Source organism: Pseudophryne corroboree, chromosome 3 (genome assembly GCF_028390025.1).
Source record: "Pseudophryne corroboree isolate aPseCor3 chromosome 3, aPseCor3.hap2, whole genome shotgun sequence".
Classification (NCBI taxonomy): domain Eukaryota; kingdom Metazoa; phylum Chordata; class Amphibia; order Anura; family Myobatrachidae; genus Pseudophryne; species Pseudophryne corroboree.
In genome coordinates, this window is record NC_086446.1 from 457,950,436 (window position 1) to 457,977,629 (window position 27,194).

The window sequence follows — 27,194 nt, forward strand, 5'->3', positions numbered from 1 at the left end:
AGCAAAGGCTGTGAATACTTATGTACATGTGATTTTTTTTTTTTTTTTTTTAAATAAATTTGCAAAAATCTAAAAAAAAATTTTTTTCACGTTGTCATTATGGGGTATTGTGTGTAGAATTTTGTGGGAAAAAATGAATTTATTCCATTTCGGAATAAGCCTGTAACATAACAAAATGTGGAAAAAGTGAAGCGTTGTGAATACTTTCCGGATTCACTGCAGCAAGCAATTACATATTGTCCTACCAAGTTAGGACACTACCAGTGTCCTAACATGGTAGTAAGCTGAACTGTGCATTTCCAGTTGGACCCACAATCCTGCAACAATAGTAGAATGATTTTCGTAGTGCAGGTCCTACAAGCAGGAAAATAGACACTGGATAGTCCGATAATACTATCGACTAAAAAGTCTGTTACTACCGTGAGGTAAAGTAGCACCGGTAATTGAATACCGCCCTTACTGTGTTGTTGATGGGAATATGCCTTAGCGATGTCACTAGTATCTACTGAACTGAAGTGATGGTGGCCTATTGATATCAGTTCAGCTCACAAAGTTGCTGTCTCCACTTTATATGGGGTATAAAAACATTTCAGATCCCTAGTCACCTACATACAAAGGAAGTAAATGAATCCATAATCATTTGGAATCAGTAAAAAGGCTCTACATGACAAATATTCATGATGCCTGTCATAAGGCACGGATTCCTAGTGAACTGCTGCATTTTTCTGAATATTAGTGCAGATTACAAAATGGCTGCCCCTACAGTGTATAGGCTATGAATGCACTTTACGTGGAAGATTAAAGCTCTTCATGCACGGCAGTAATAACGGTGGCAATTGCAAAATTAGAACTTAGACACTTAATAAAAATGTATCCTCTTAAGACTGCAGAGTTCAAGTATATTTAATCTTCCACAATAAAACTTATATATGTGATTATTCTTACACATGTTGGAAAAATGAAAATAAGTAAAATTAAAATACAACTTTGGATAAGTTTCCATAAAAAAAGAAAGCACAGGCTTTAGCAGATTTATGAGTTTATAATGCTGTTGTGTTCAGTCTGTTTATTAAGAAAGGTTACTGCCAGCATAATACTGTGCATAGGTATAGTAGCATCTACCGGCTGTCAGAAGGCATCACACCCTGCACAATGTAATTGTTTTTTGTTCAACATACTTATAATAATGCAATATTATATAATTTATATTTCTTTAGAATGCTATTTAAATTCAGTGTACAGTCACTATTCTCATGATGAGGTGTTCTTTGCATATATATATATATATATATATATATATATATATATATATATATATATATATATTTCAGACTATTCCGCAGGCACACTGCAAACAGGTTATATTGGCAGCCACTGCTGGAGAGCAGTATAAATCCACACACTAGCTTTGGCAATAAAGACAGTTCTTGCGTGAGAGATTTATACACCCACACAAACAGGAGAAATGACTTGGCTACACCTGATCTCTTCCGTGTATGTGTCCTAAAAAGGTTTGTGCTTGATGAAATAGCAGACTGAGATACAGGCAGGTAGCCCCAACCCAGATAACAGTCCCCGTCCCCCCCCCCCCAATGTGGAACACAATTTTGCGTAGTATAGGTATGCATGCATTGAAGAGACATGGGAATGCCCTCAGCAGCATCAAGTGCTGGAACAGTGACCACAGTAAGATGAGCAGTTTTCTACAGATTCCTTCCACTTCTTGAGATTTGGTTGATATCAGAGTTCTGTACTTTATCCATGAGACTGCAGGCATTGGATCCCCCGCAGTTGCACAACTAGAGACACAACCGCACAGTAAACTTGACTCGAGACAGGAAACAGAGCATGACTTTTGGCAACTGTAATAAAAGATAATTCAAGGGAAGTCCAGTTTCCATTGCTCCAGCAGAAAGGCAGAGAGTCCATTTCATGTTCCTGCGAATCCAAGGGGCACAGCAGAAAATACTGACTCCTCTACAAACAGGCCACAGATAGAGGACACCCACACACAAAACACAATTAGCCCCAAAAAAGCAGGGTTTTCCCCCTTTAACCCTCGCACCCCACAATAATTGACATCATTCCTACATAACCTGACAGCACAAAGTACACGCCTGTGAGTGGAGATAGCAAACATAATCTTGTTTGCTTTACTAGGCTCACGTTGCCCCTCTTTAACGTGGGGGGGTTAAGGCCTGCCGAGGATGAGGGGATACATCAGTAATACAGCGCATGAGCTCTGCGGGCAGTGAGGGCTTTGGTTACAGCCGGAGTGGAGCTCTGTAACAGATCCCACTGATACTTCTTCCTCACATCCGGGATCCACGCTCCTGAAGAATCTGAAAGATAAGAATCAGTGAGCTAGAAAAAGCAATAAACCCAACTACACCAATATGTAGACTGAAATCATCTCACAAAGTTTGGTATCATATTCATATAAGATAACACTCCTGTAACTCAACATCGATAACATTATTAAAATCATATCATGGAGAAATACATTTGTATTAATAAATGATAAAGGGGCAAATGATAAAAGAAAGCTAGTCTGCACCACAACATGGCTTACACTTGCTATTGGCAGACACTCTTACATGATCATCACATTTCATACAATGGATGTCTTCTTGCCACATTTCACCATAACTCATATAGGTTATCTCTGTATGTAGTTACATAGTTGTTTGGTCTGAACACGCACCTTGAAATTAAATATATCCATCAACCTCAAGATTTAAATTGACAGAATGAAAATCTTAAGGATAGGCAGCCTGTGGCACTACAATTGCTGTGGAACTACACCTCCCAGCATGTCTTGCCACAGTTTTGCTTGTTAGGGAATGTTGGGGTGTGCAGTTCAGCAGCAGCTGAAGTGCTACAGATTGCTTACCCCTGTCTTATCTCATTCAGATGGGATCCACAGACTCAATTTAACTGTGGAATAAATATCTGAAATCAGTGGCTGAACTCTATGGATACAACATTGCTGTGAAAATAGCGTGCACACAGACCCATGAAACACAACGTGGAATGCACTATAGCCACCATTTACATATACCACGTCACAATTCCATGAGGCAGGGCTCTTCTTCTTTGTAATCTAAGTTTGTTTATATCATGCTTTTTGGATGGGGGTGACTTGCAAATATTCTTCATGGTCACGGGCATTAAAAGGGAAAAAAATGCATCAGAAATAGCATTAGCCAGGCTCACCTTAGCCTTCTCACTGGGCTCAATGACCAGTCCATTAGTGGAGTTGTTCAGCTCTCTGGACACAACACATAGAAACTCTGCCTGGTCTTCACTTCCATAGTTGTAGGAAGATCCAATACTGATGAGCTGAAACAAACAAATACAGACACGACAATCCCTATGGGTAGACAAGATGGACTAGTTACAGATGTGCACCTCTGCTAGCGCTGGGCAACTTTTTTTTGCCGAAAATGTGTCTTAGTCGCAACACAATGTGGCTAGGACGCACCAGGAGTACTAATTTGATATGCAACACTTGTATATCTGTGTGTGACTGAGTTTCAAAATCTGTATACAGACTGCTATGAAGCAGGGGCCCCTGTTCACTGTTGTTCAGTCGTGCTTCGTATACAGACTCAGTCACACACAGATATACAAGTGTCACATATCAAATTCATCAGCACAGTCTGCTGGTGCATCCCAGACGCATTTTTGTAATAAAAAAAAAAGATGCCCAATGCTAGCAGAGTTGCATGGATGGAACCTGTCAGCTCACTCATGACAGGCATCTCCTACTGCAGATGCAGATGTTCTCAAATGCGGTCCTCAAGGCACCTCAAAGGTTAAGGTTTTAGGTATATCCATGTCTCAGCATAGATGGTTAAATCAAACTGGCTGAGGTGCTACTTAAGTCACCTGTGGCAAAGCATGGTCAAACTTAAAACCTGGACCATTGGGGTGTATTGAGGACCGCGTTTGAGATCCTCTGTCCTACTGCATGGCGTATTGAGGCTATATGTATGAGAATGCATTTGTGGTTCTTTTAGTCACCAAATTCTGTTTGTATATCTTACTACGATGCATACATTTTTAGTAATAAAATTAAATTTACTTTGTAACTACCTGAAAACTAGTATTTAAACCCATTCATTCCTTGCTCCTGTATGACTCCATTCTCCCCAAAATATAAAGTAAAGTCTAAAATTTATTTACTTTTTGTTCTGAAAAGACCTACCCACATCCCTCTCAGGTCCCTTCCCTGCCTTCAAATGATGTCACCCATTCTCTACAACATGGATGCATTTTGTATGAAAGTCACACGATATATACACATCATAAAACAGACCCCATCATCCCACTTTCTGTCCAGCTACTCATTATAGGTACCTGCATCTCTGGGCCCAGGCAGACCTGGTAGAAAGTGCACATATTTGCAATCCCTGTACTCAAAATAACTAGCTGCTTGAATATTTATGGTACATTTCTGGAGTTGCACTAATTATGTAACAGTAATTGTGGGAAAAAATATGGAAATGTAACTTTTCCCCCTATATAAATAGGCTACCAAATTAAACCCCTGTATGTCACAAAGGAATATTTTTCTGTGAAACAAAGCATCTAGTAAAAATTGGTCTGGTCACGGAGGGGTTGATTAATTATGTGACCTCACCAAATTTCAGGTTTTGTGGCGAGTCATTTAGAGAGTAATAGTTTTTTTAATCTGTAGCAGAAAAAGTAGGACCTGATGTTGCCACTTCACACAAGTGCCCAGCGTGGTCTGAAGATGACCAATGCCAACAGCAAACCACCTGCAGTCTTCTTCTGACCACATTATTTGACATGCCCAATAACAATTGTGATTGACGATTGCAGCAGCTTTTGATCCTACATGGCTGCAAAATTGTGACAGGGTGCTTAGAATTAGACCAAGGAGGGAGACTGAATTGTGCCAATATTTTTTTGGCCTATTCAATTCAAGTCCATTTTTTTTTTGTCTGAAAACACATAGGATCCAGGGAAAAGTGCTCAGACCTATGTGTTTTCGCGATTGCCGGCATGAAAAAATGCATTTATTTGGGATTTTGTTCTACCTGCCCTTGGCCAGGCTAATTGGATAGGGGGATCAATTGGACATGGTGGTAAATTACTGCAGCTAACTGAATTCCCCCCTAAATGTTTGTAATTTATTTGTGGGGAAATATAGGGTTTTCTTTTACTAGCAGCATGGAACAAATACATTTTTTCTATTATAATCACTACATGCTGTAATGGGAAACTGGCAATAAATAAATAAATAGAAATACAAATAGGTTTGGGGGTGAGTAGACAAAATTGAGTAGATCAGTAGTTCTCAAACTCGGTTCTCAGAACCCCAAACAGTTCACGTTTGCCAGGTCACCCAGCAGGTGCACAGGTGTATTCATTACTCACTGACACATTTTAAAAGATCCACAGGAGAAGCTAATTATTTCACTAGTGTTTCTGTGGAGACCTGGAAGGCATGAACTGTGAGTTTGAGAACCTCTGGTGTAGATTAATCCTTGCTCGTTGCCTGGGTTCTGCATCCATTCTGTGTGACACTCATGTATTACTGCGTGATGCCAAAATAAATATATAGCAATAACTTTATTACACTAAACATTCTGTAGTTCTACAGGAATGCTGAATGCGCTGATGGCACAGAGGGGTGTAGTATGTTATGCCGGCAGTCGGGCTCCCGGCAGCCAGCATACCGACAGCTGGGCGAGCGCAAATGAGCCCCTCGCGGGCACGGTGGCGTGCCACGCTATCTATTCTCCCTCCAGGGGAGTCGTGGACCCCCAAGAGGGAGAAGAAGTGTCGATAAGCTGGCGGCCGGTATGCTGGCGGTCAGGATTCCGGCGCCGGTATGCTGGTCACCGGGAGCCCGGCTGCCGGCAAACTGAAGACCACCCGGCACAGAGAGCGTCTCCTCCAGTGCAAGTAGCTGAAGCACAAAGTATTGTGAATGTTGCTCTTTTTACTACAGATCAGGAATCGCTTGGACTTGCAAGCATAGTAATGGTCCTCTCTTTAAACCTGTACTTTAACAGTTTGTCAATATGATTAGAAAAACAACCATTAGACAAACCAAACCTATAGATTCAGACAGAGGAAATCCCACAATGGCATATGTGAGGGGCTTTCTGACAAAACAATGAGGATGGTGCTGTGAACTGTTCCAATGTTGGCACCAGAGCCAGTCAGCATCAAAGTCTGTCTTCTGTCACTCACCTGCTCAAACTTCCAGCCATCGGACATGGTGGATACCATCTGTGTGAGCTCCTCTTCTTGACACTGTAATACTCTGTAGACATGTTTTACTGGACCCTGATGACATAAGTATTGTGAAACTATAAACAACAATTGTGTACAGGACCTAAAGTAAATAACGACATAACTGAAGCCCTGCATGAGCATTATAAATCTATGTAAGCATAACATAAAGCATTTCATTCACTGACATAAAACAGATAGACTGAGGAGTGAACCCTCCAAGACTGTACTGAACAATTACAGGGCCTGCAGGAGTCAGAAGAGTGCTACATTCATTTTGGGATTCTCCTTGTTCCTTCCAACGTGGTATTTTACCAGACTGGCAGTGTGTTGTTTCCTGACATCATGCTTTCAGAAACAGTGGTGGGTGCATGACAAACGGGGGATCCCAGAGCAGACTGAACTCTGTAACTGACTACATCTATAATTTACAGCAGTTACCAATAGCAGCTGTTTTCCTATTGCAGTCCCAAATGTGGCTACATAATAAACCAGGCAAACCAACTTATTTTTGGCTACAGAGCATGACCAAAGGCATGACGTTTACAAAACACAATATAATACAAAACCCAGGCCTGGCCAACCTGTGGCTCTCCAGCTGTTGTAAAACTACAAGTCCCATCATGCTTTGCCACAGTTTTGCTATTAGGGAATGCTAAAACTGTGGCAGGGCATGCTGTTATGTGTAGTTTCACAACATCTTTTGCTTTGTCACCCCAAGAGAGTCTCTCTCAGTTTCCCGATACACATGAAGTAGCCTCACACTTGCACAACATGTATGTATGCTCCATTGACAATGTAAACCCAGTTGTCATCTCCTCCCTCCTTAGCTGCCTCTTGGATCTGACCTCCAGCACAATGCCGTCCCCTCTCTCCCCCCCCCCACCCCAAAAAAAGCGCAAACAGGCACCAAAGAGAGACTACTAATAGAATAATATGTGTGATAAGAGTGCAAGTTAGGATTTCTATAGCTAACTTTAATTTCCCTTTATAGTGTGCTGAATGTACTCTAGTGAAGAAACTTACCTGTGAAGTTCTGTTTTCGTTGTCTCTAATACGCTCCTTCACTAGACGGACTAGGGAGGCAATATTATAAAACTCAGCTTCTTCCAAAACTCCTGTGTAGAAGGCATACAGAGAGTTACAGTAACTGTCTGATGACAACTTATATAATACAGATACTGCAATGATTGCATTTATTTAGCGGAAACGTAAAGGACAAGGAACGGTTATAAGTCAACTTTGTTTAAGACACCACTGCACAGTGCAGACGTAAAAGTAGAAGAAAGTGAAATTACACTATCAGACTGGAACAGAAGAAATGATTGTCACAAGAAAACATTATGTTGTCTGTGGTGGTTTATGCTGCTCTGAAACACTGGAGGGCATAAATTACTGACAGCGCATGATGTTGTGAGGTCACAGTTTTATATTTGTGGCCCGTGTGCCTATTTTTAGGATATGGCATATGGAAGGATTTCTAATCTGGTGCTACTGGAACTCCCAGGAGTTCATCAGTCAGGCTGCAGGAGTTAAATTGAAAATAATAGTTTAATATACAACTAATGAATAAAACATGCACTTTATCTTTTTAGCTTGGGAAAAAACACATTCCTATACATTCAGAGGATTTTGTAATAAATGTAAACACGTTAGGGGGTACTTGGTAAATCTTCCATTTCTCCGTTAGCTCACCTGCCAGTATACTATGAATACAGAACTACAATAACGCTAATTACAGTGTAGCACTCCCTGTATTTTATATAAAGGCTGCACAAAGGTAACTTTATGTTGCATATGCAGTCTGGATGTCTAAAAGAACAATGCCCTTAAGTGGGGGTCAATAATGAAACAGGCCCCTTACATACCGCAAATGGGGAGGTCCCACCTTCGTGGAGCTGCTGATTCCCTGTTTACCTGTCCCTGATAGCCGGATAAAAATTGTGCTTTGCAAACTAAAAAGTGATTCACAGATCTCAATGGCATGCTATTGAACTACCACCACAGATATATATTGCACATCTATGGAAGGATTTTAGTCTTGCTGCACAATAAGCAGCCAGCTGTCAGATTTGGGTAATAGGGGTTAATAGGATTTTAAATACCTACCGGTAAACCCTTTTCTCGTAGTCCATAAGGGATATTTGGGACACATTAGTACGATGGGTACAAACGGGGTCCAAAGGAGCCAGTGCACTTTACATTTCTTCCACTGGGTGTGCTGGCTCCTCCCCTCTATGCCCCCTCCCACAGGCAGTTAAAGGTAAAACAGTGCCCGAAGGAGAAATGACATACTTAAGAGAAGGAACATAACAACGAGAAGTGTGGTGATAGTTACACACCAGCACACCAAAACATAACCGGGCCAGCAACGGCTGGCAACATTAACAGCAACAGCTGAACAGGTAACACATAACAGAGAACCCGCAGCAAGTCACCGCACAGAGGCGGGCGCCCAATATCCCTTATGGACTATGAGAAAAGGATTTACCGGTAGGTATTTAAAATCCTATTTTCTCTAGCATCCATAAGGGATATTGCGGACACATTATTATGATGGGGATGTCCCAAAGCTTCCAGAACGGGCGGGAACGTGCAGAGACATCTGCAGCACCGCCTGCTCAAACTCGGTATCCTCTTTGGCCAAGGTATCAAACTTGTAGCACTTCACAAAGGTGTTCTTCCACGACCAGGTAACCGCTCGGCACAGCTGCAGGGTCGAGACTCCACGGGCAGCCGCCCAAGACTACCCCACTGATCTTGTAGAGTGGGCCTTTAGAGACTGTGGAACAGGTAAGGCTGCCAACACATAGGCTTGCTAAATAGTGAGCTGAAGCCAACGAGCAATGGACTACTTTGAAACAGGGCAACCCTTTTTCTGTGCATCATATAGAACGAACAAAGAATCCGTCTTTCTGATACAAGCAATCCTCTTGACATAGATCTTCAAGGCTCGCACAGCATCCAATGCCTCCGGAGGGGCAGAAGCACCAGAACTTGACGGGATCACAATAGGTTGATTCAAGTGGAACGCAGAGATGACCTTCGGCAGGAACTGCTGCCTAGTCCTGAACTCCGCTCTGTCCTCGTAAAAGACCAAGTATGGACTTTTATATGATAAGGCCCCCAATTCTGAGACACGTCTAGCTGAAGCCAGGGCCAGTAGCATCACAGTTTTCCAAGTAAGGTACTTGTCTTCTACCATCATCAGAGGTCAAACCAGGAGGACTGCAGAAATCGTAAAACCACATCCAAATCCTAAGGTGCCGTAGGCGGCACAAACGGAGGTTGGATGTGAAGCACCCCTTGCAAGAAGGTCTGAACTTCAGGCAGTATAGCCAACTTCTTTTGGAAGAAGATTGAAAGAGCTGGAATCTGAACCTTAATGGATCCCAGGTGTAAACCTTGATCCACTCCAGTCTGCAGGAAACAAAGAAATCTTCCCAAGTGAAATTCGTCAGATGGATATGTGCGTTTCTCGCACCAGGAAACATATCTACGGCAGATATTATGATAGTGTTTTGACGTCACAGGTTTCCTGGCTTGCACCATAGTGGCAATGACCTTTTTGGAAAGTCCCTTGTGAGCTAGGATGTTCTGCTCAACTTCCATGCCGTCAAACAAAGCTGCCGTAAGTCCGGGTAGACGAATGGTCTTTGTTGAAGAAGATCTCTTCTGAGTGGTAGAGGCCAAGGGTCTTCGACGGACATGTCCAGAAGATCCGCATGCCACGCTCTCCGGGGCAAGCAGAATTGCTTGTACTCCTTGATGCAGGATCCTCTTGAACACCTTTGGGATCAACGGAATAGGAGGAAATATGTAGACCAGCTGGTAAGCCCAAGGCGACATCCGTGCATCCACTGTGCACGCCTGAGGGTCTCTGGTTCGCGAGCAATAGCAACGAAGTTTCTTGTTGAGGCGAGACGCCATCATGTCGATCTGTGGGCAACCCCACTGGTCGATGATCTGTTGAAACACCCGAGGATGTAGGACCCACTCCCCTGGGTGGGGATCGTGGCGACTCAGGAAGTCCACTTCCCAGTTGTCTACTCCCGGAATGAAGATTGCGGACAGTGCTATTGCATTTCTTTCCGCCCGGAGGAATATTCTTGATACTTCTCGCATGCAGGCCCTGCTTTTTGTCCCTCCTTGTCAATTGATGTACACCACGGCCGTGGCGTTATCTGACTGGACCTGGATTGCCTGATCCCAGAGCAGAAGGGAGGCCTGAATCAGAGCATTGTAGATAGCCCAAAGTTCCAGGATGTTGATCGGAAGTAGGGCCTCTTGGGCAGACCACCTGCCCTGGAACTGCACCCCTTGGGTGACAGCCCCCCACCCCCTCAGACTCACATCCGTCATGAGGAGGATCCAATCCTAAATCCCGAAGCATCGACCTTCCCGGAGATTGGAAGACTGCAGCCACCACAGGAGTGAAATCCTGGCCTGGGGTGACAGTTGAATCATCCAGTGCATCTGAAGATGGGAACCGGACCACTTGTTCAGGATTTCCAATTGAAAGGGTCTGGCATGGAACCTTCCATACTGAATGGCTTCGCACGAAGCTACCATCTTTCCCAACAATCTTATGCAAATATGAATGGAAACTCGAATCGGTCGGAGAACCATGCGAACCATTTCCTGGAGAGTTCTCACTTTGTCCTCTGGGAGGAACACTTTCTGCGCTACAGTATCCAGTAGCATTCCCAGAAACAGGAGCCGCTGAGATGGCTCCAGGTGGGACTTTTGTAGATTGAGGATCCACCCGTGGTGTGACAGAAGTTGGATAGTGCGATCTTTATGGAGCAGTAGAAGATCGCTTTTATCACGAGATTGTCCAGGTAAGGGACCACATTGACCCCTTGGACCCTGAGCTGGAACATAATTTCTGCCATCACCTTCGTGAACACCCTCGGAGCTGTAGACAGGCCAAAGGGTAACGCATGGAACTGGTAGTGATCGTTCAGCAGGGCGAACCTCAGATAGGCCTGATGAGGAGGCCAAACTGGGATATGGAGGTAGGCGTCCTTGATATCCAGGGACACTAGGAATTCCTAATGTTCCAAGCCTGCGATCACTGCTCTTACAGATTCTATCTTGAATTTGAAAACCTTTAGGCAAGGATTCAAGGACGTCAGATTAAAAAATTGGCCTCACAGACCCGTCTAGTTTTGGCACAATGAACAGACTGGAGTAGTAACCTTGTCCTTGCTGTTGCAGGGGTACTGGAACAATAACTTGGACTGGACCAACTTTGTGATGGCCTGTAGTAGCGTAACACGCATATTTTCCAAAGCTGGTAAGCTTGATTTGAAAAGTCGTTGGGGAGGAGCACCGTCGAACTCCAGCTTGTAACCCTAAGAAATAAGGTCCCTTACCCAGGCGTCCTGGCAGGAACTTTCCCAGATGTGGCTGAAGTAACGTAACCGGGCTCCCAAAACGAGATCCTCCCGGGGTGGGCGGGCACCGTCATGCTGAGGTTTTTGCGGAAGCTGAACTGGTGCTCTGTTCTTGAAAGCCGGCAACGGCTGGTTTCTTAGGTTTACCCCTGGTGCCTCTAGCTGCATTTGATGTACCTCTGGCCCTAGATCGAAATCTGGTGGACCGAAAGGACTGAGGAGACAGTCCCGGGTAGCTACATCTAGCAGGCGGAGCCCCCGAGGGAAGAAACACGGATTTCCCAGCAGTAACTTTGGAGAACCATGCATCCAATTCGCCTCCGAAGAGCCATTCACCTGTATAGGGAACAGATTCCACTTTGCGTTTGGAGTCAGCGTCTGCAATCCACTGATGCAACGATATGGCTCTGCATGCTGCCACAGCCATAGCAGTGGTCCTATCATTAATACTGCCACTCTCTTTTAGGGCATCACAGAGGACTTTTGCCATGTCCTGAATGTGTTTTAGGAAAGTTACCGTAGTAACCAGGGTCATGTCACCTGAGAGACCCTCTTGAATTTGAGTAGCCCAGGAGTGAATTGCATGTGTCATCCAGCAACCTGCAATGACCGGTCTTTGAGATACACCTGCAGCAATGTAGATAGATTTTAGTGCGGTCTCAATTTTTCTATCCCCCGGGTCCTTTACTGTAAAGGAGCCCGGAGCACCGCCTTCTTAGAGAGGCGAGAGACTGAGACGTCTACAGCCGGAGATTCTTCCCAGAACTTTCTGCCCTCAGGGGCAAAGGGGAATCTATGCAAAAAACGTTTTGACACCTGATATTTCTTATCTGGATTTTTCCAGGCTAGCTTAAATAAATCATCTAATTCTTTAGAATCAGGAAACGTGACAGTCAGTTTGTCTTGAGGGAGAAAAAACGACTACTGATTCGCAGCGTCCTCTAGGGGGAGCTTTAGCACATCCCTTATAGCTAAAATGAGGGGTTCAATACCCTGTGTAGGAGTGGAATCCCCACATATGGGATCCACATCGTCCCCATCATCCTGTATATCATCATAAGTATCTTATAGAAGTGCAGGGAAGGCACGTTTATGTGGACCTGCAGTAGAGAGGGGGGGGGGGATGGGGAACATCAGCCCTGGCAGCCATATCTGCTACTGCTTGTTGCAGTTCTTGTGTTTTGTGGGCATTTGCAGTGAGCTGAGATGACATATCAGACATCATAGTTTTGATTGCACCCAGCCAGGAAGGGTTCGTGACCCTCCCCCACAGTCTCCTCAACGTTTTGTGAGGACTGACTACACTGTTCACATGAAATGGAACCATATGAGAGTGGGGAGAACCTGGTGTTACAGACACTGCATAACTTGTGTTTTACGATAGTGAAAAGTAACACACAACAGACAGTTACAATGCAAGCCTGCCATACTGTATGTAAGAGGAGACACATATGAAGATAAGGCACCAGCACACCCACGCCAGAGAGCCCCAGTGAGGCTGTCAGCATTTAGTTCAGTGAAACACTGTTTGCTTTAAAAACCCAATTTTCCTTTAGGAATGTGTAATGTGCACAATTTTAGCGGCTCTCCGCCAAGCTACACCCTGTACCAGTGATCCAGCGTGTATCAGCGTCTGGAGGAGCTGTGCGAGGCTGCTGCTGTATCAGAGGAAGGCGCCAAAATGCCGCTGAGCCCGCTCTGATGTAGCTCTGCCCCCTTCATGGCGCCGGAGATACTTAAGATTTCATACTGGCAATGTGTCCAAACATGCTTAAAACTTCACATAAATGCTCAGTTAAGCCCACCGCTAGCCAGTTTTCACAGGGGCAATAGCAGATACCCCCCAGGAGGGACCCGTATGCCTCACCTGTGTGATAGCCGCACCATGTACCCGGGGGACCCCCTAGCGGGGCCCCTTGTGTGTACTCACCACTGATGTTCACCTTCAGGCATCTGTTAGAGGTGTGCAGCGTGCTACGGTAGCGACAGACAACGCGCAGTGCCCCACTGAACAAACAACCCCTCAGGACAGTGGTCCTGCAGCGGGGAAGCGTCTCTGCAGCTCGCGAGGCCGGGGAACCGCCCCCCCCTAACTCCCACGGCGAAGGTATGCCTTTGCCCAAACAGCATACCGAAATAAATAAGTTTAAAAGAAACTTAAGAAAACTCTGGAGCTAGCAGAGTGTGCATCCTCTCCTGAGGGCACTTTTTCTAAACTGCCTGTGGGAGGGGGCATAGACGGGAGGAGCCAGCACACCCAGTGGAAGAAATTTAAAGTGCACTGACTCCTTTGGACCCCGTCTATACCCATCGTACTAATGTGTCCCCAATATCCCTTATGGATGCTAGAGAAATAATGTTTTCTGTACTTAGCAGGATACATTTAATTTGTGACAGCTCTACATAAAGGTGTGTTTTTCCTTTAAACCTAGCTCCTAAACCTCAGTCAGAAAGCGTCTCTCACAGTTGGATATACTGTTTATTTGGAGTTAATGTTTGAGATAAGTGTATAAAATATTAATTAAACCTTCTCAAATTATAGGCATACTTGTTTTTGCTCTGACGTACAAACTGCATTTAAATTCTTGGTCTCCATACTAACGGCTCCATTGCACCACCTAGTGACCCTACAGAGACTGAGGCTTGTGTATAGCAGTCTATGCTCTCTGGCTGTGGAAAATTAATCTTATTGGTGTATTTTATAAAAAACTGCCTTTAACACCAGCAACATAAAAGACTGGGCTTCATTATCTTTTCATTACAGCTGGTTAAACAGAATCGTTTTATTTTTCTCACCAAATGGAATAAACCAGGGGTGGGGAACCTTTTTTCTACCGAGGGCCATTTGGATATTTATAAAATCCTTCAGGGGCCATACAAGTCTGCCCCCGCGTGCGCCAAAAAAATGGGTGTGGCCAGTTAAAATGGGACGTGATACACATATGCCCCCAATAGTGCCGTGCCAGATCCACAATTGCCCCCACAGTGCCAGGTATACAAATGCCCCTCACAGTGCCAGGTATACAGATGTCCCCACAGTGCCAGGTATACAGATGCCCCCACAGTGCCAGGTATACAAATGCCCCTCACAGTGCCAGGTATACAGATGTCCCCACAGTGCCAGGTATACAGATGCCCCCACAGTGCCAGGTATACAGATGTCCCCACAGTGCCAGGTATACAGATGCCCCCACAGTGCCAGGTATACAAATGCCCCTCACAGTGCCAGGTATACAGATGCCCCCACAGTGCCAGGTATACAAATGCCCCCACAGTGCCAGATATACAAATGCCCTCCACAGTGCCAGGTATACAGATGCCTCCACAGTGCCAGGTATACAGATGTCCCCACAGTGCCAGGTATACAGATGCCCCCACAGTGCCAGCTATACAAATGCCCCTCACAGTGCCAGGTATACAGATGCCCCCACAGTGCCAGGTATACAAATGCCCCTCACAGTGCCAGGTATACAGATGCCCCTACAGTGCCAGGTATAGATGCCCCACAGTGCCAGGTATACAAATGCCCATCACAGTGCAAGGTATACAATGCCCCTCACAGTGCCAGGTATACAGATGACCCCCACAGTGTCAGGTATACAAATGCCCCCACAGTGCCAGGTATACAAATGCCCCTCACAGTGCCAGGTATACAGATGCAGACACAGTGCCAGGTATACAATGCCCCTCACAATGCCAGGTATACAGATGCCCCCCACAGTGCCAGGTATACAGATGACCCCCACAGTGCCAGGTATACAGATGACCCCCACAGTGCCAGGTATACAGATGACCCCCACAGTGCCAGGTGTACAGATGCCTCCCCCCCCCCCCCCCCCCCGTCCCGCTTACAGCTCCTGTCGGCGGGGACACGGAGGAGTGCGCGGCTATGTTGGGTTTGAGAGCCCATCAGAGCTCACGGACCGGCAGCCGCGGCTCCTGATTGGCTGCCGGTCCGCGAGCTCTGATTAGCTCACGAACCGGCGGCTGGTTTCAAGTCCTACACGCCGCCGCCGCCCGACAATAGCCGCGCTCTCCTCCGTGTGATGACAGCTGAGACACGCTGCCGCCGGACTGTGCGGCGGCGTGTCTCACTGAGAGGAGCGGGTGGGCCGGACCAAACGGCTTCGTGGGCCTTATACGGCCCGCGGGCTGGAGGTTCCCCCACCCCTGGAATAAACGATGGAGATATGTCACAGAACCAGTCCTGCCACATATATGAATAGCAGCCCTTGGTTCCAATAAATACATTTCAGTTTAGCTAATTAAACTGTATATAAGCACAAGTATCATATCCTATTGCAACCAATAGTTATTCTTCTGCATTTATGTACAGTGACGTTTATTCAGGAACATTAGTTAGTGGAGTTACACATGGACCAATGGTAGTCAGAAATCCATTATCCTACATGTACATATTTGGAACATGGGGGGGGGGGGGGGGGGGGACGACACTGGAGTACTTGAATATACTGCACATAATGAAAAAAAGATATCTGATTGCTGCCTTTCAGATTTATGTTATTTAGTCTAAACACATTCGAGTCATTGATACAATGCTAGATATTCAGGGGAAACTGCCCGAGTATGAGGAACACTTTTAAATGTATGTTCTCACCTTCTTCTGCTAGCTCTTTGTTGAGGATCAATTTCCCATGTCGTAGGTAGTTCAATATGGGTCCAAAGTAGGTTGGGTCCCGATCAATGAGATAGGCTCCCGTCTCATCCTATGAAATAACCACAAAAACAGTCTAACAAACTTCAAACAAGACTGAGAATTACAAGTCATAAAAATGTGTGCGTGTGAGTGTTTTTTTAATATATATATATATATATATATATATATATATATATATATATATATATATATACACACACACACACACCAAGAAGAAAGGTAGCAGGCACTCTCAGTCTGAGCAGCCACCGGGGTGCCTTCCTATTCAAGGATAAATGTACTGTAGTCCTCTGGTTCGGACAAGACAAGTCTCCTCCTCCTCATTGCAGGGACCAGGTGGCACTCACCGGGTTTTTTTGCAAAGCAGCTTTATATAAATGTAAAAGTTCAATATAACATATACAAAGGCATGGTGCAAAGCCTTTGTGTACGTTATATTGAACTTTTACATTTCTATAAAGCTGCTTTGCAAAAAAACCCGGTGAGTGCCGCCTGGTCCCTGCAATGAGGAGGAGACTTGGTCCGAACCAGGGGACAAAGGGACAATTCATTTAAATGGGAGTTGCAGCTGTAATAATGTGGAAACGCCACAAACAGCACCACAACTTCTCCCCCATGTAGCACGAATTCAAGGAGTTTTGTGCTCAGCCTTAAGGAGCTGCGAACAAAAATCCCCAAGTCCGGATCAACCCAAAGTGTGGCCACAGGTAATTTGTGGCTAACTGAATCAACTACACTTTAAAAAGGTAAAAAGGATATCTGTCCAGTCCTCATACAATCGATATAATCTACATACAAAGTAAAAATCATTGAAGATAGCGGCATAGCAACGGTGTGAGTGGTGTGGGTACTGGACACCTGACTAAGGAAGGAGAGTCAGCTGACCTGGTACTACATGTGCAACATCTTTCCGGTAGGCAGGCTTTACCTGCAGCTATTATAGCAGAGTGAAATCACAAAAGGGTTGTCCCAAAACAGGAGCTTGGGACAAAAAAAGTTAACCTCTTTGTGGGGGCACTCATTTAATTAATTATAAATTTATAGGTTCAAATATAACCTGTGCAACGGGTTTTCCAGCTCCGGCTGCGCACGTACACGCGGCGGGAGCCCGGCACTAGTGGCTGCAAAATACAGCGTCTCCTACTGTGCCGGGTCTCCGGCTCCTGCTCCACGCTCGTGTGTGACAGGCGGCCAGTAATTGCGTCTAGTGACGTGATAATCAGGCTGAACGTACGTTTCACCCTCTCAGGGGCTTGATCACCATATGCCTCGCATACAATTCATTACTAATAATCTTGCAGCGTTGTGATAAGTTAACCTTGCCATATTTACGGTAGCATCTTATCCTGTAATTTACTATACCGGGTGGTGGTTTTTATGAATATCGCATCACAACCACCGCTTATATATTTTTGATCTATTTGATTTTCTGATTCATTGATTTATATTTTCACCCTAGGGAGTATTATCATAGAGGAATACAATACTACCTTAAATCAATTAAAAACTTTTTGAATATATTTCTCCCTTCACTATATGCTAATTAAACAATTTCTCTCAAGGGTAATTATGAAGAATTTACATACATTTTTAATGAACTAATAAAAGTTATATTTTAACCTATAAATTTATAATTAATTAAATGAGTGCCCCCACAAAGAGGTTCACTTCTTTTGTCCCAAGCTCCTCTTTTGGGACAACCCTTTTGTGATTTGACTGTCATTTTTCCTCTGGGGAGCACCGCCAACAATGTCATTTTGAATAAAGGAACTTTTTCCATTTAATTATCCTTTCTATAGTTGGTTGTTATAACACATACAAATTTGTCATATATTGATTGAGGCAGTGCAGGACTACTACTTTTTTTGTGATTATAGCACAGTGGTAAACTCGGCGCTGGATTGTGAATCTAATGTAACGGATCACCTTTTAGACAACAGTCTAAATCTGTGCGGGCTTTAGTGATGGACTCCCAAGGGTTTCCTAGTGCACTTAATATGGTCAATTAAAAACACACTTACAATAGAACCCCCTTGGTTCGTGCATGTAAAGGTATCTTTCTAGGCAGCAGGATCTCTCTTCTATCTACCACTTGATCCTTTTGACCACAACGCTGGCAGTCCAACACCCTCTGTGTCTCGTGGATATCCTCCCTTAATCAGTATTTCCTTACGTGTCAACCCCACTGGTTCTCATCCATAGATATGGCACATGCAAAGTTGAAAATGGAGGATGTATTTTAAACAAGCAATTTATTTTAAAACATAACAATACCCAACAGGGGTTATTCCTAAATAAAAAGTAGCATTATGTCGGCGGCGATGCGCACGTACCCTCTCCTAGAGGAGGCTGCGCTCACAGACTCAGGACTTCCCGGGTGTTGACATCCTGACGAAGGAGGCGACTCTGAAACGCGTTGATGTGCTGGACGGAGCCAGACGAGTGAACACCATGCTGACCTCTCTCCCCTTGCTTGAGGCTGCTGCTGATCCATCTCACCCAGGACACCTGGTAAGTCTGGAGTTTAGGAATAACCTGTGTTGGGTATTGTTATGTTTTAAAATAAGAGGATTTTGGTACTTACCGATAAATCCATTTCTCTGAATCCACTCGGGGACACTGGAGTCTTACTTGTTTTAAATACAACCTCCGTTTTCAACTTTGCATGTGCCATATCTAGGGATGAGAACCAGCGGGGTTGACACGTAAAGGAAATACTGATTAAGGGAGGATATCCATGAGACACAGAGGGTGTTGGACTGCCAGCGTTGCGGTCAAAAGGATCTAGTGGTAGATAGAAGAGAGATCCCGCTGCCAAGAAAAATAGGATTTTGGTACTTACCAGATAAATCCTTTTCTTTGAATCCATAGGGGGCACTGGAGTACTCTTGGGATATGGATAGGGCGCTGCCAAGAAAAATACCTTTACATGCACGAACCAAGGAGGTTCTATTGTAAGTGTATTTTCAATTGACCATATGAAGTGCACTTGGAAACCCTTGGGAGTCCATCAGTAAAGCCCGCACAGATTTAGATTGTTGTCTAGAAGGTGATCCATTACATTTGATTCACAATCCAGCACCGAGCTTACCACTATGCTATAATATATGTGATCTTGTTTGGTGTGGTGTACACCTGTGGATAAGCACGGCTGCAGTTTAAAAGAAGCGCTAGTTTGAGAAGTCATTTTGTTCACATAGTATTACCTGCAGCTGCTATCTTCAATGATTTTTAAGCATTGTACACATTACAAGATTTTTTTTTAAGCAATTTAGCAGATTCCGACGTATCGGAATGACGTATCGGTCAAATCGTTCAGTGTGTACACACTATTTGCGCGCTCCTGCAGTAGTCAGCGACGTCTTCTTCATGCAGCAAAATCTGACAATGTTGCCACTAACAATATCTTTTGCAAGATTGCACAGTGTGTTAACAGTATATCGCTTTTCCAGGAGTTCAAGGGAAAACGCTGACGACATTGCATCTTTTGCTGGTTGTCTAATGTGTACCCAGCTAGTATGTATGGTTATTAAAACTTAAATTATATTCATTCCAATACATCTGCACTATCAATATACACATAATTTAATATCCGTGTCAGTGACTTTAAAGCTACCATGATGGGCTTTTGCACTGTGGATATTCAGTAAGCACTGAATTCAGATGGTGTACGCATGGATTTTATTTATTGATATTTTCACGTTCTGTCTATATTGAGTATTCTGGGAAGCACTTAGAAACACAGAATTTAACGGCAGATAAAAACCACTTGGCCCATTTAGTCTGCCTCTTTTTTAATGCAAACCTTATTTGATCCTCATTTCTTTGTAAGGATATCCTTATGTCTATCACATGAGTGTTTAAATTGCTCTACTGCAGGCCTGGCCAACCTGTGGCTCTCCAGATGTTGTGAAACTACACATCCCAGCATGCCCTGCCACAGTTTTAGCATTCCCTAATAGCAAAACTGTGGCAAAGCATGATGGGATTTGTAGTTTTACAACAGCTGGAGAGCCACAGGTTGGCCAGGCCTGCTCTACTGTCTTAGGGGTCTATTTACTAAGCCTTAGATGGAGATAAAGTCGCTGGAGATAAAGCACCAGCCAATCGGCTCCTAAGTGCCATGTTACAGGCTGGGTTTGAAAAATGACAGTTAGGAGCTGATTGGCTGGTACTTTATCTCCAGCGACTTTATCTCCATCCAAGGCTTAGTAAATAGTCCCCTTAGCCTCTTACTTCCAACCTTTATTCACAAAGTGGAGTAATTTTTCAGTGTATACAGTATTTTGCTCTGTTTGCGTCTCCCCCCCCCCCCCCCCCCCAGTACAGTTGAATCCATACCACATTGGGGGATTGTGCACTGATCTTTTACATATTTTGGGGGGGTATATCAACCCTGAAGGGCCCCATACACTTCTGCGACATGTCCACCTGACATGTCGCAGGCGATCACCCCGCCAGCATTCCGGGGTCAGGATCGCCCAAGATACATCGTATGCTGTCCTTTTGTATACGATGTATCTTGGGCAATCCCAGCCATGCCTGTGGGGTCGGACGTGATTGAATGTGCGGCACATTCAATCTGGAAGATCCGATGCTTCCGATCCGATGCTCACGAGAACGAGCATCGGTTCGGACCGAATGCCCGAAATCGGATGAAATCAGGCATTATCGTCCAAGTGTATGGGGCCCTTGAGACTTGCATTGTAAAGTGCTGCTTGCTTCAGGCTCATTGGGGTCGATTCTATTCGGCAACTAATGAATAGCGCTGGGAATTAGCTCCCGACGCTATTCAATACAGCAACTAAATACCTGCAATTGTCGGGAATTCTTCTCTCATCCCCGGGGGATGAGAAGAGAAACCCGACAAAAGTGCTGCCTCGCGGCCGGCGCGAGGCTGATTCTGTCGGGAATCAGCCTCGCGCCGGGGAGTTAAGTCGGAGAATGTCCGTTCTCCCGACAATTCAACCTGTTTTGTCGGCGAGAACGGGCCATCGCCGACGTAACTAGTTGCTGAATTGAATAGCGTCGGGAGCTAATTCCCGGCGCTATTCATTAGTTGCCGAATAGAATCGACCCCACTATTATAAATGTGTCTATATTATGATAAATATGACATTAGCTTTTTCTGCACCTGTGAGTCGTACCAGTCACACATACTACCGTATGTGAATATAACACACATATTTGAGCTAAACCTGTGTCTTCCTTATATACAAATGCAGAGATAAATAAGCTATGCAGAAGCCCCTATAAATACACTCCCTGCCTATTTAACCTCATTTATGCATTTTAATAAGCAAAACCAAATATCTTTTTTTTACGGTATCCGGACTCTAGGTCGACACAGGAAATAGGTTGACATGATTTTTTTTACTTTTTACATTTCTTTTTAACTTTTTCATACTTTACAATCCACGTGGACTACAGTTGGGAACGGTAACCTGTGACAAGCGCAGCGAGGAACCTTGCACAAAGCATGGCGAGCCACGCGAGGGGACACGGTGCACTAATTGGGGTTCCCCGTCACTCTACAGAGAAAACTACACCAAAAAAAAAAACTCATGTCAACCTTGTTCATGTCGACCTAATGGCTAAGTCGACCTAGTCACTGTCGACCAATAGGTGTCAACCTAGACACTATCGACACCGAGTCCCATACCCCATTTTTACATGGGCACAATTGTATTTGTATGGCAGGGCACAGTGTATAGATGTAGGCAGGTATACGTATAGGAGGGAAATATATAGTGGAAGGTACTGTATACTGTATGTATAGCATGGCACTGTGTACAGATGTAGGTAGGTATTTGTATAGTAGGATATATATATATATATATATATATATATATATATATATATCTATATCTATCTGGGCACTATGTGTATATACAGTACGTAGTTCGGTATAGCAAGGTACTATGGATGGATGTTGATACATGATAGCAGGGCACTGTGAATAGATGTAGGTAGGTATATGTTCTAAACACATGTCCCTTTTGATGTACATCGGTACATGTATAACAGGACAGTGTGTGTGTGTGTGTGTGTGTGTATGGTATATGTGTAGCCCCCGGATATGGCAGCTCTCGCTTTACACCTTGTCAGAGTCCAGGTCCGGGTCCTCCTGGCACAGTCGGTATAGGAATGACTTCGGCTCCCGGCACAGTGTCTGCTTGGTGCTTAGGAAGTACGTGCCGCCCACATTGAGTCTGACCCACTTTCCCCCCGTCCTGCCGGCGGTGTCCTGCTGCCTGGGGCTGCGGGGAGCGGAGCAGGACAGACCCGGGCTCGGGGGCCCGCTCCGGGGACTGGGTATGGTCAGGGTATAGGGCGCTACTCGCACTCCAACAGGCTCTGTGGATTCCCGCTGTGGTTCTGCCATACTGAGTCAAACCGGACAGAACCGGGAGAGCGGCGGAGCCATAACACCGAGACAGGGAGCGGACGAGGCTTCCGGGGAGATGTGCCGTCACTTCCGCGGCCACACTCACCCCGCGCTCATCTTACTACACCCACAGCCTGCTGCTGCTGGCCGGGCGGTTCCTCCCTCCCCCACCATGGCGTGCCTCATGCGGGTACACATGGCAGAGACTGAGCGCACAGCGGTACCCGGGTGAGCCGGTCATGGCACTGCCCCCGCTCACAACTATACCGTACATACATTGTACTTCAGCTACTGCTGCCCGCAGCGCTGACACTTCATGGCGAATGACGCCGTCCCAAGGTCATGACGCCGGGTAACCAGGTTCCTACAGCCGGCATCAGGTCACGTGACGCGCAGTAACCTCTCCCTCCTCACTAGTGGTTTGTCAGCGGCCCGGCGATTGGCTCAGGCTGTTTCTTGTCGCGATCTGTGATTTGTTAATGTAGGCGCTGGAAGATCGTCACTTGCGCCGGTGGCCATTGCAGTGTCCTGGAGGCTGTGTGACTGGAGGTCGCAGCGCAGAGAGGTGAGAAGCAGCCGGCCCGCTCTCAGGCCCCGGTGCGCCCAGCAGGTGTAACGTGCGCTGAGTCGTCCTTCTGACACTGAGGCTTTGGCCTTTGCATTCTCGCTGCCCTGCATGCTGGCTGACAGGAGGGCTCTGTCCTTGGTAGTGGTGCTGAGCTGTATTACAGTTGAGGCACAGTGACTTCCCAGCCCTCCTACTCTATGTAGTGCTGTATCCCTCCCTAAATATTCCCTGCTCCTTTTAGTCTCCGTGTAATCTCCCTCCACATGCATAATACGTCTCATTACTTAGAAGTGTGTGTTGTATTTGCATGTGCTTTGATGGGTGAACATAATGGAGGCGTGCCAGTCAGACACTCTGTATGTATGTGTGTGTATATACATATATAATATATTACACCCAGCACAGATCTGGCCTAAATCTGCATTTCATTTACATACGAATCAGCCTATTCAGTCATCTGTCTGACCTTGTCTGCTGGATGATAATAATAATAATAATAATAATAATAATTTTATTTATATAGCGCTCTTTCTCCCATAGGACTCAAGGCGCTTAACAGATACATAGCATAATATAGTACAGGAAATAATGAAGTACATTTTCATAAAATACAGAAGCATGAAGATACTAAAAGGGACAATTATGGGAATGCTTGAGTAAACAGAAAAGTCTTGAGTCTACTTTTGAAGGATTCTATAGTTGGGGCCTCTCGCACTGTGCGGGGAAGTGAGTTCCATAGAGTCGGAGCCGCATGACTAAAAGCTCGACCCCCAGATGAATTACGGGAGATTCTAGGTACTGCTAAAAGTCCTTCATCTACAGATCGCAGTAATCGAGTGGGGCAGTATGGGGTCAGAAGCTGTTTGAGGTACCTTGGGCCTTGGTCATGTAATGCTTTGAACTCAGTAAGCCAATCTTGAAGATGATTCGCCATGATGATATTGTATTTGTGTTTATGGAATGCTGAATTGTTTTTTTTTCTTTTCTAACATTGTTTCTGTAGGTCTTCTGTATAGTTTATTTTTTTTAATGGTGGTGGCTCAATTATTAATTGTTAAATGTTATGACAGTTTAGAGTGATTAGAAGCTGTATCTTACTAGGTGAGTTATTTATTTGTGGTGCTACAGAAGACATGTCATTCCTGGGAGCCAGTTTAGCACAGCCACAAATATACAGATACTATAAATATTTGCGGTAAAAAAAACCAAAAGCATAGGTTGCAGGGTTTATTGATATACCATGTAATTAGCGCCAGTGTAATGCTTTGACAACGTTTCATTTGATCTACACAGAAATGTTAACTGTTTACATACATTGCACAAGAAATGATGCATGTGCAAAAAAAGTGAGGCTTAAAATATTGTTTAAACACAACCTCATCACAAATGGTGACCAGTAATAGTTCTAAAGGAAGTTTTAGGAAGCCTAAAATCACTAGTGCACACATTTTCAGTAATCGTAAGATCCATACGGTCAGCAAGTATTTACAAATTACAGCTACAAAAGGGACAATTTTGAAGTTGTAAAAGCACTTGAAAGATATTTACACAAAACATGGCAACTGTTGGGCCCAAAGAACTGATAAAGTTGATGTGTGCATGTCATGCCTGTGTCACTCGTGTATACATGTTCTCTGTTTACTAACTTCTGGAACACTTATTGTGGTGTCACATGAAAAGCTTTCCAAATTGTCCCCAAACTGTATTCCACAGGTGCCTCTGGATATTCTGCAGGATATAGGGGTATATTCAATTAGGGTCAGATCCATTCCGAAATGCATCTGTCGGAATGGATCCGACAAGGGCTATTCAAAGACCATCTCAATTCGACTTTAAAAAAGTCGAATTGAGATGAGGGGGGAGAGACCGGGGACAGCCGCGGCCAGCAGCGCTGCAGGAGGATGTGTAATAGCCGCCAGACCTCGCGGCAGCGTCCACCCGGCTCCAGCAAGCGGTACCTCACTTGCTGGAGTCGGGTGGACGCTGCCGTGAGTGGCGGCTATTACACATCCTCCTGCAGCGCTGTGCTGTAGCACTGCTGTCCCCTGTCTCCCCGCTGGTCTCCCCCCGTCTGCCCGCGGCTCCCCCCCCCTTCCTCTCCTCCTCTCAAGGCCCCCATTTCAGTTCGACTTTTCTTCAAGTCGAACCGAGATGGACGGATACAGGGCCAAAACCTGTCGGATTTGGCTCCGTTTCCCGCAGAAGTACGCGAATCGGGAGCTATACCGCAGATTCACGTACTATTCGACAAGTTGAATTCCCCGACTTGTCAAATAAAAATGCTCGGGACTGAATAGGTCGGAACCCCTTCCGACCTGAAAAAGTCGAAAACTGCCGTCTTTTCGACAAGACGGCAGTTTCGACCCTAATTGAATATACCCCATAGTGTCCCTGGACACCTGGGGAAGAGGCTCTTGCCTTGTACTGATCACAATTAGCGGAATGAGTGCCACAGAGGGCAATGTATCTGTGCACAAATAGCCATGCCACAGCTGAATCTACAGCATCCATCATATTACCTTTGTCCCACTTAACTTTCTCCTCCTCTACAATGGCCGGAGAAAGGAAAACATTAAGTAGGGCAGCATCTCAGCTCATCAGCCGATACTGTGTACAGACGACCTGGGATATCCTACTGCTCAGGCTGTAGGCCCCCTCTCTTTGCGCACACAGGGGAAACAGTACAAGTCCAAGTGCTTCAGTTGTTATTTTTATTTTATTTACCGTTTCTGGAAAGTTCTGCGTTTAGTTACAGCCGCATGCATTATTATTGTTGTCTTTTATTTATATGGTGCCACAAGTGGTCCACAGCGCCTTACAAAGTGCAGTCTGAAGGCAACTAAAGGAAATCCTAGTTTAGGGAGCAGAAAGATGTTTGCAAAGTGTACCACAAAACATTGAAGAAAGCCCTTCCTTTAAGTACTTTAGACCAAGATGGCCTTCTTCCAGGCTAATATTCCAAGAAGCATAGGCAGTTTCTAATGGTTTCACATTACTTGCTCATTGAAATCTTTGTACTTTTTTTTAAATTTTTTTCTGGCATTATGAATTTTAGTAGTATCAAACTGCATAGTGTGTACTGTATAGTAGTTTATAATTGCTTTGATAAATAAAGTGCATTTTGGTATGGAGACTTTGGATCAATAAATCTAATAGTTTATTATGTTTATAGCGTTAAAAACTGCTTGTGACTATTGCACTACCTTCTCTTTCCCTGCTCACATGGTCCTCTTGTATCTTTTTGTTTTATAGACTGTAATCATGGCGGGTCGCAGAGCTTCAATCAAGGCCGTAGACTGGCTAGCGTTTGCAGAAAGGGTTCCTCCAAATCAGAAAGTCATGTTCAATTCACTGAAGACTCGCAGTGATGCTGTTACTGCAAAGTGAGGATTTTACAACTTGAAGGATATTTAACTGATAACAGAAATACTATATTATACAATTGTTAATGTGGCAGTATTTTATTATTTAGCTTCACGTAAACTATGCCACGTCTAGTCTAACTACTTGTGTTATAATTCCGTACTAGCTGAAGTACCCGGTGTTGGCCGGGTTTAAATCTGCAAGTTTTTAAGTTACGGTATCAATGGTTTGGACGTAACTGTCAATATGTTAAAAATAATTAGCAGCTCTTCAAACGCACCCATGTCTGCTATTTCAGGTCATTACAGTATTTGTCCAAATCCATCCAGTGGAAGGTCTAGAACCAGAGCCAGCAACGGAAATATTGGGGTCCGGTACAGTGCTATCTCTGTGTCCCCAATATAATTTAATAATATAATTTTTTTTTTTTTTTTTTTTTACACACCGGAATTTGCTATGCTATATAAGGAAGAAAAAAAAAAAAATTTCTGCAGCAGGGTACATTGGTTTTCACAGGGAATACATCAG

At 44.7% G+C, this 27,194-nt stretch overlaps 2 protein-coding genes across 2 annotated transcripts in view; one reads left to right on the top strand and one right to left on the bottom strand.

Annotated features, from left to right (window-relative positions):
• Nucleotides 1–1,031: 1,031 nt before the first annotated feature.
• Nucleotides 1,032–22,834, bottom strand: KCTD2 (potassium channel tetramerization domain containing 2). Its single transcript, XM_063960661.1, has 6 exons — nucleotides 22,448–22,834; nucleotides 16,288–16,396; nucleotides 7,297–7,388; nucleotides 6,229–6,324; nucleotides 3,217–3,342; nucleotides 1,032–2,342 (listed from the first exon to the last, which is right to left on the bottom strand). The coding sequence occupies exons 1-6, from the start codon at nucleotides 22,730–22,732 to the stop codon at nucleotides 2,313–2,315; spliced, it is 738 nt and encodes a 245-aa protein (XP_063816731.1). The 5' UTR covers nucleotides 22,733–22,834; the 3' UTR covers nucleotides 1,032–2,312.
• Nucleotides 22,835–23,193: 359 nt separating this feature from the next.
• Nucleotides 23,194–27,194, top strand: part of ATP5PD (ATP synthase peripheral stalk subunit d) — a 28,689-nt gene continuing 24,688 nt past the window's right edge. The window contains exons 1-2 of the mRNA XM_063960662.1: nucleotides 23,194–23,300; nucleotides 26,556–26,686. Coding sequence (XP_063816732.1) covers nucleotides 26,565–26,686 — 122 coding nt within the window. The 5' untranslated portion in view covers nucleotides 23,194–23,300; nucleotides 26,556–26,564. The remainder of the gene's footprint in view (nucleotides 23,301–26,555; nucleotides 26,687–27,194) is intronic.

What these genes read in the sequence shown, in the direction of transcription:
- KCTD2 (XM_063960661.1), bottom strand. Translation starts at nt 22,732, where the DNA reads ATGGCAGAACCACAGCGGGAATCCACAGAGCCTGTTGGAGTGCGAGTA. An exon ending in CAAAGAGCTAGCAGAAGAAG is followed by an intron (nt 7,389 to 16,287) that starts GTGAGAACATAC and finishes CCTTCTACACAG; the next exon opens with GAGTTTTGGAAGAAGCTGAG. An exon ending in ACGAAAACAGAACTTCACAG is followed by an intron (nt 6,325 to 7,296) that starts GTAAGTTTCTTC and finishes TTATGTCATCAG; the next exon opens with GGTCCAGTAAAACATGTCTA.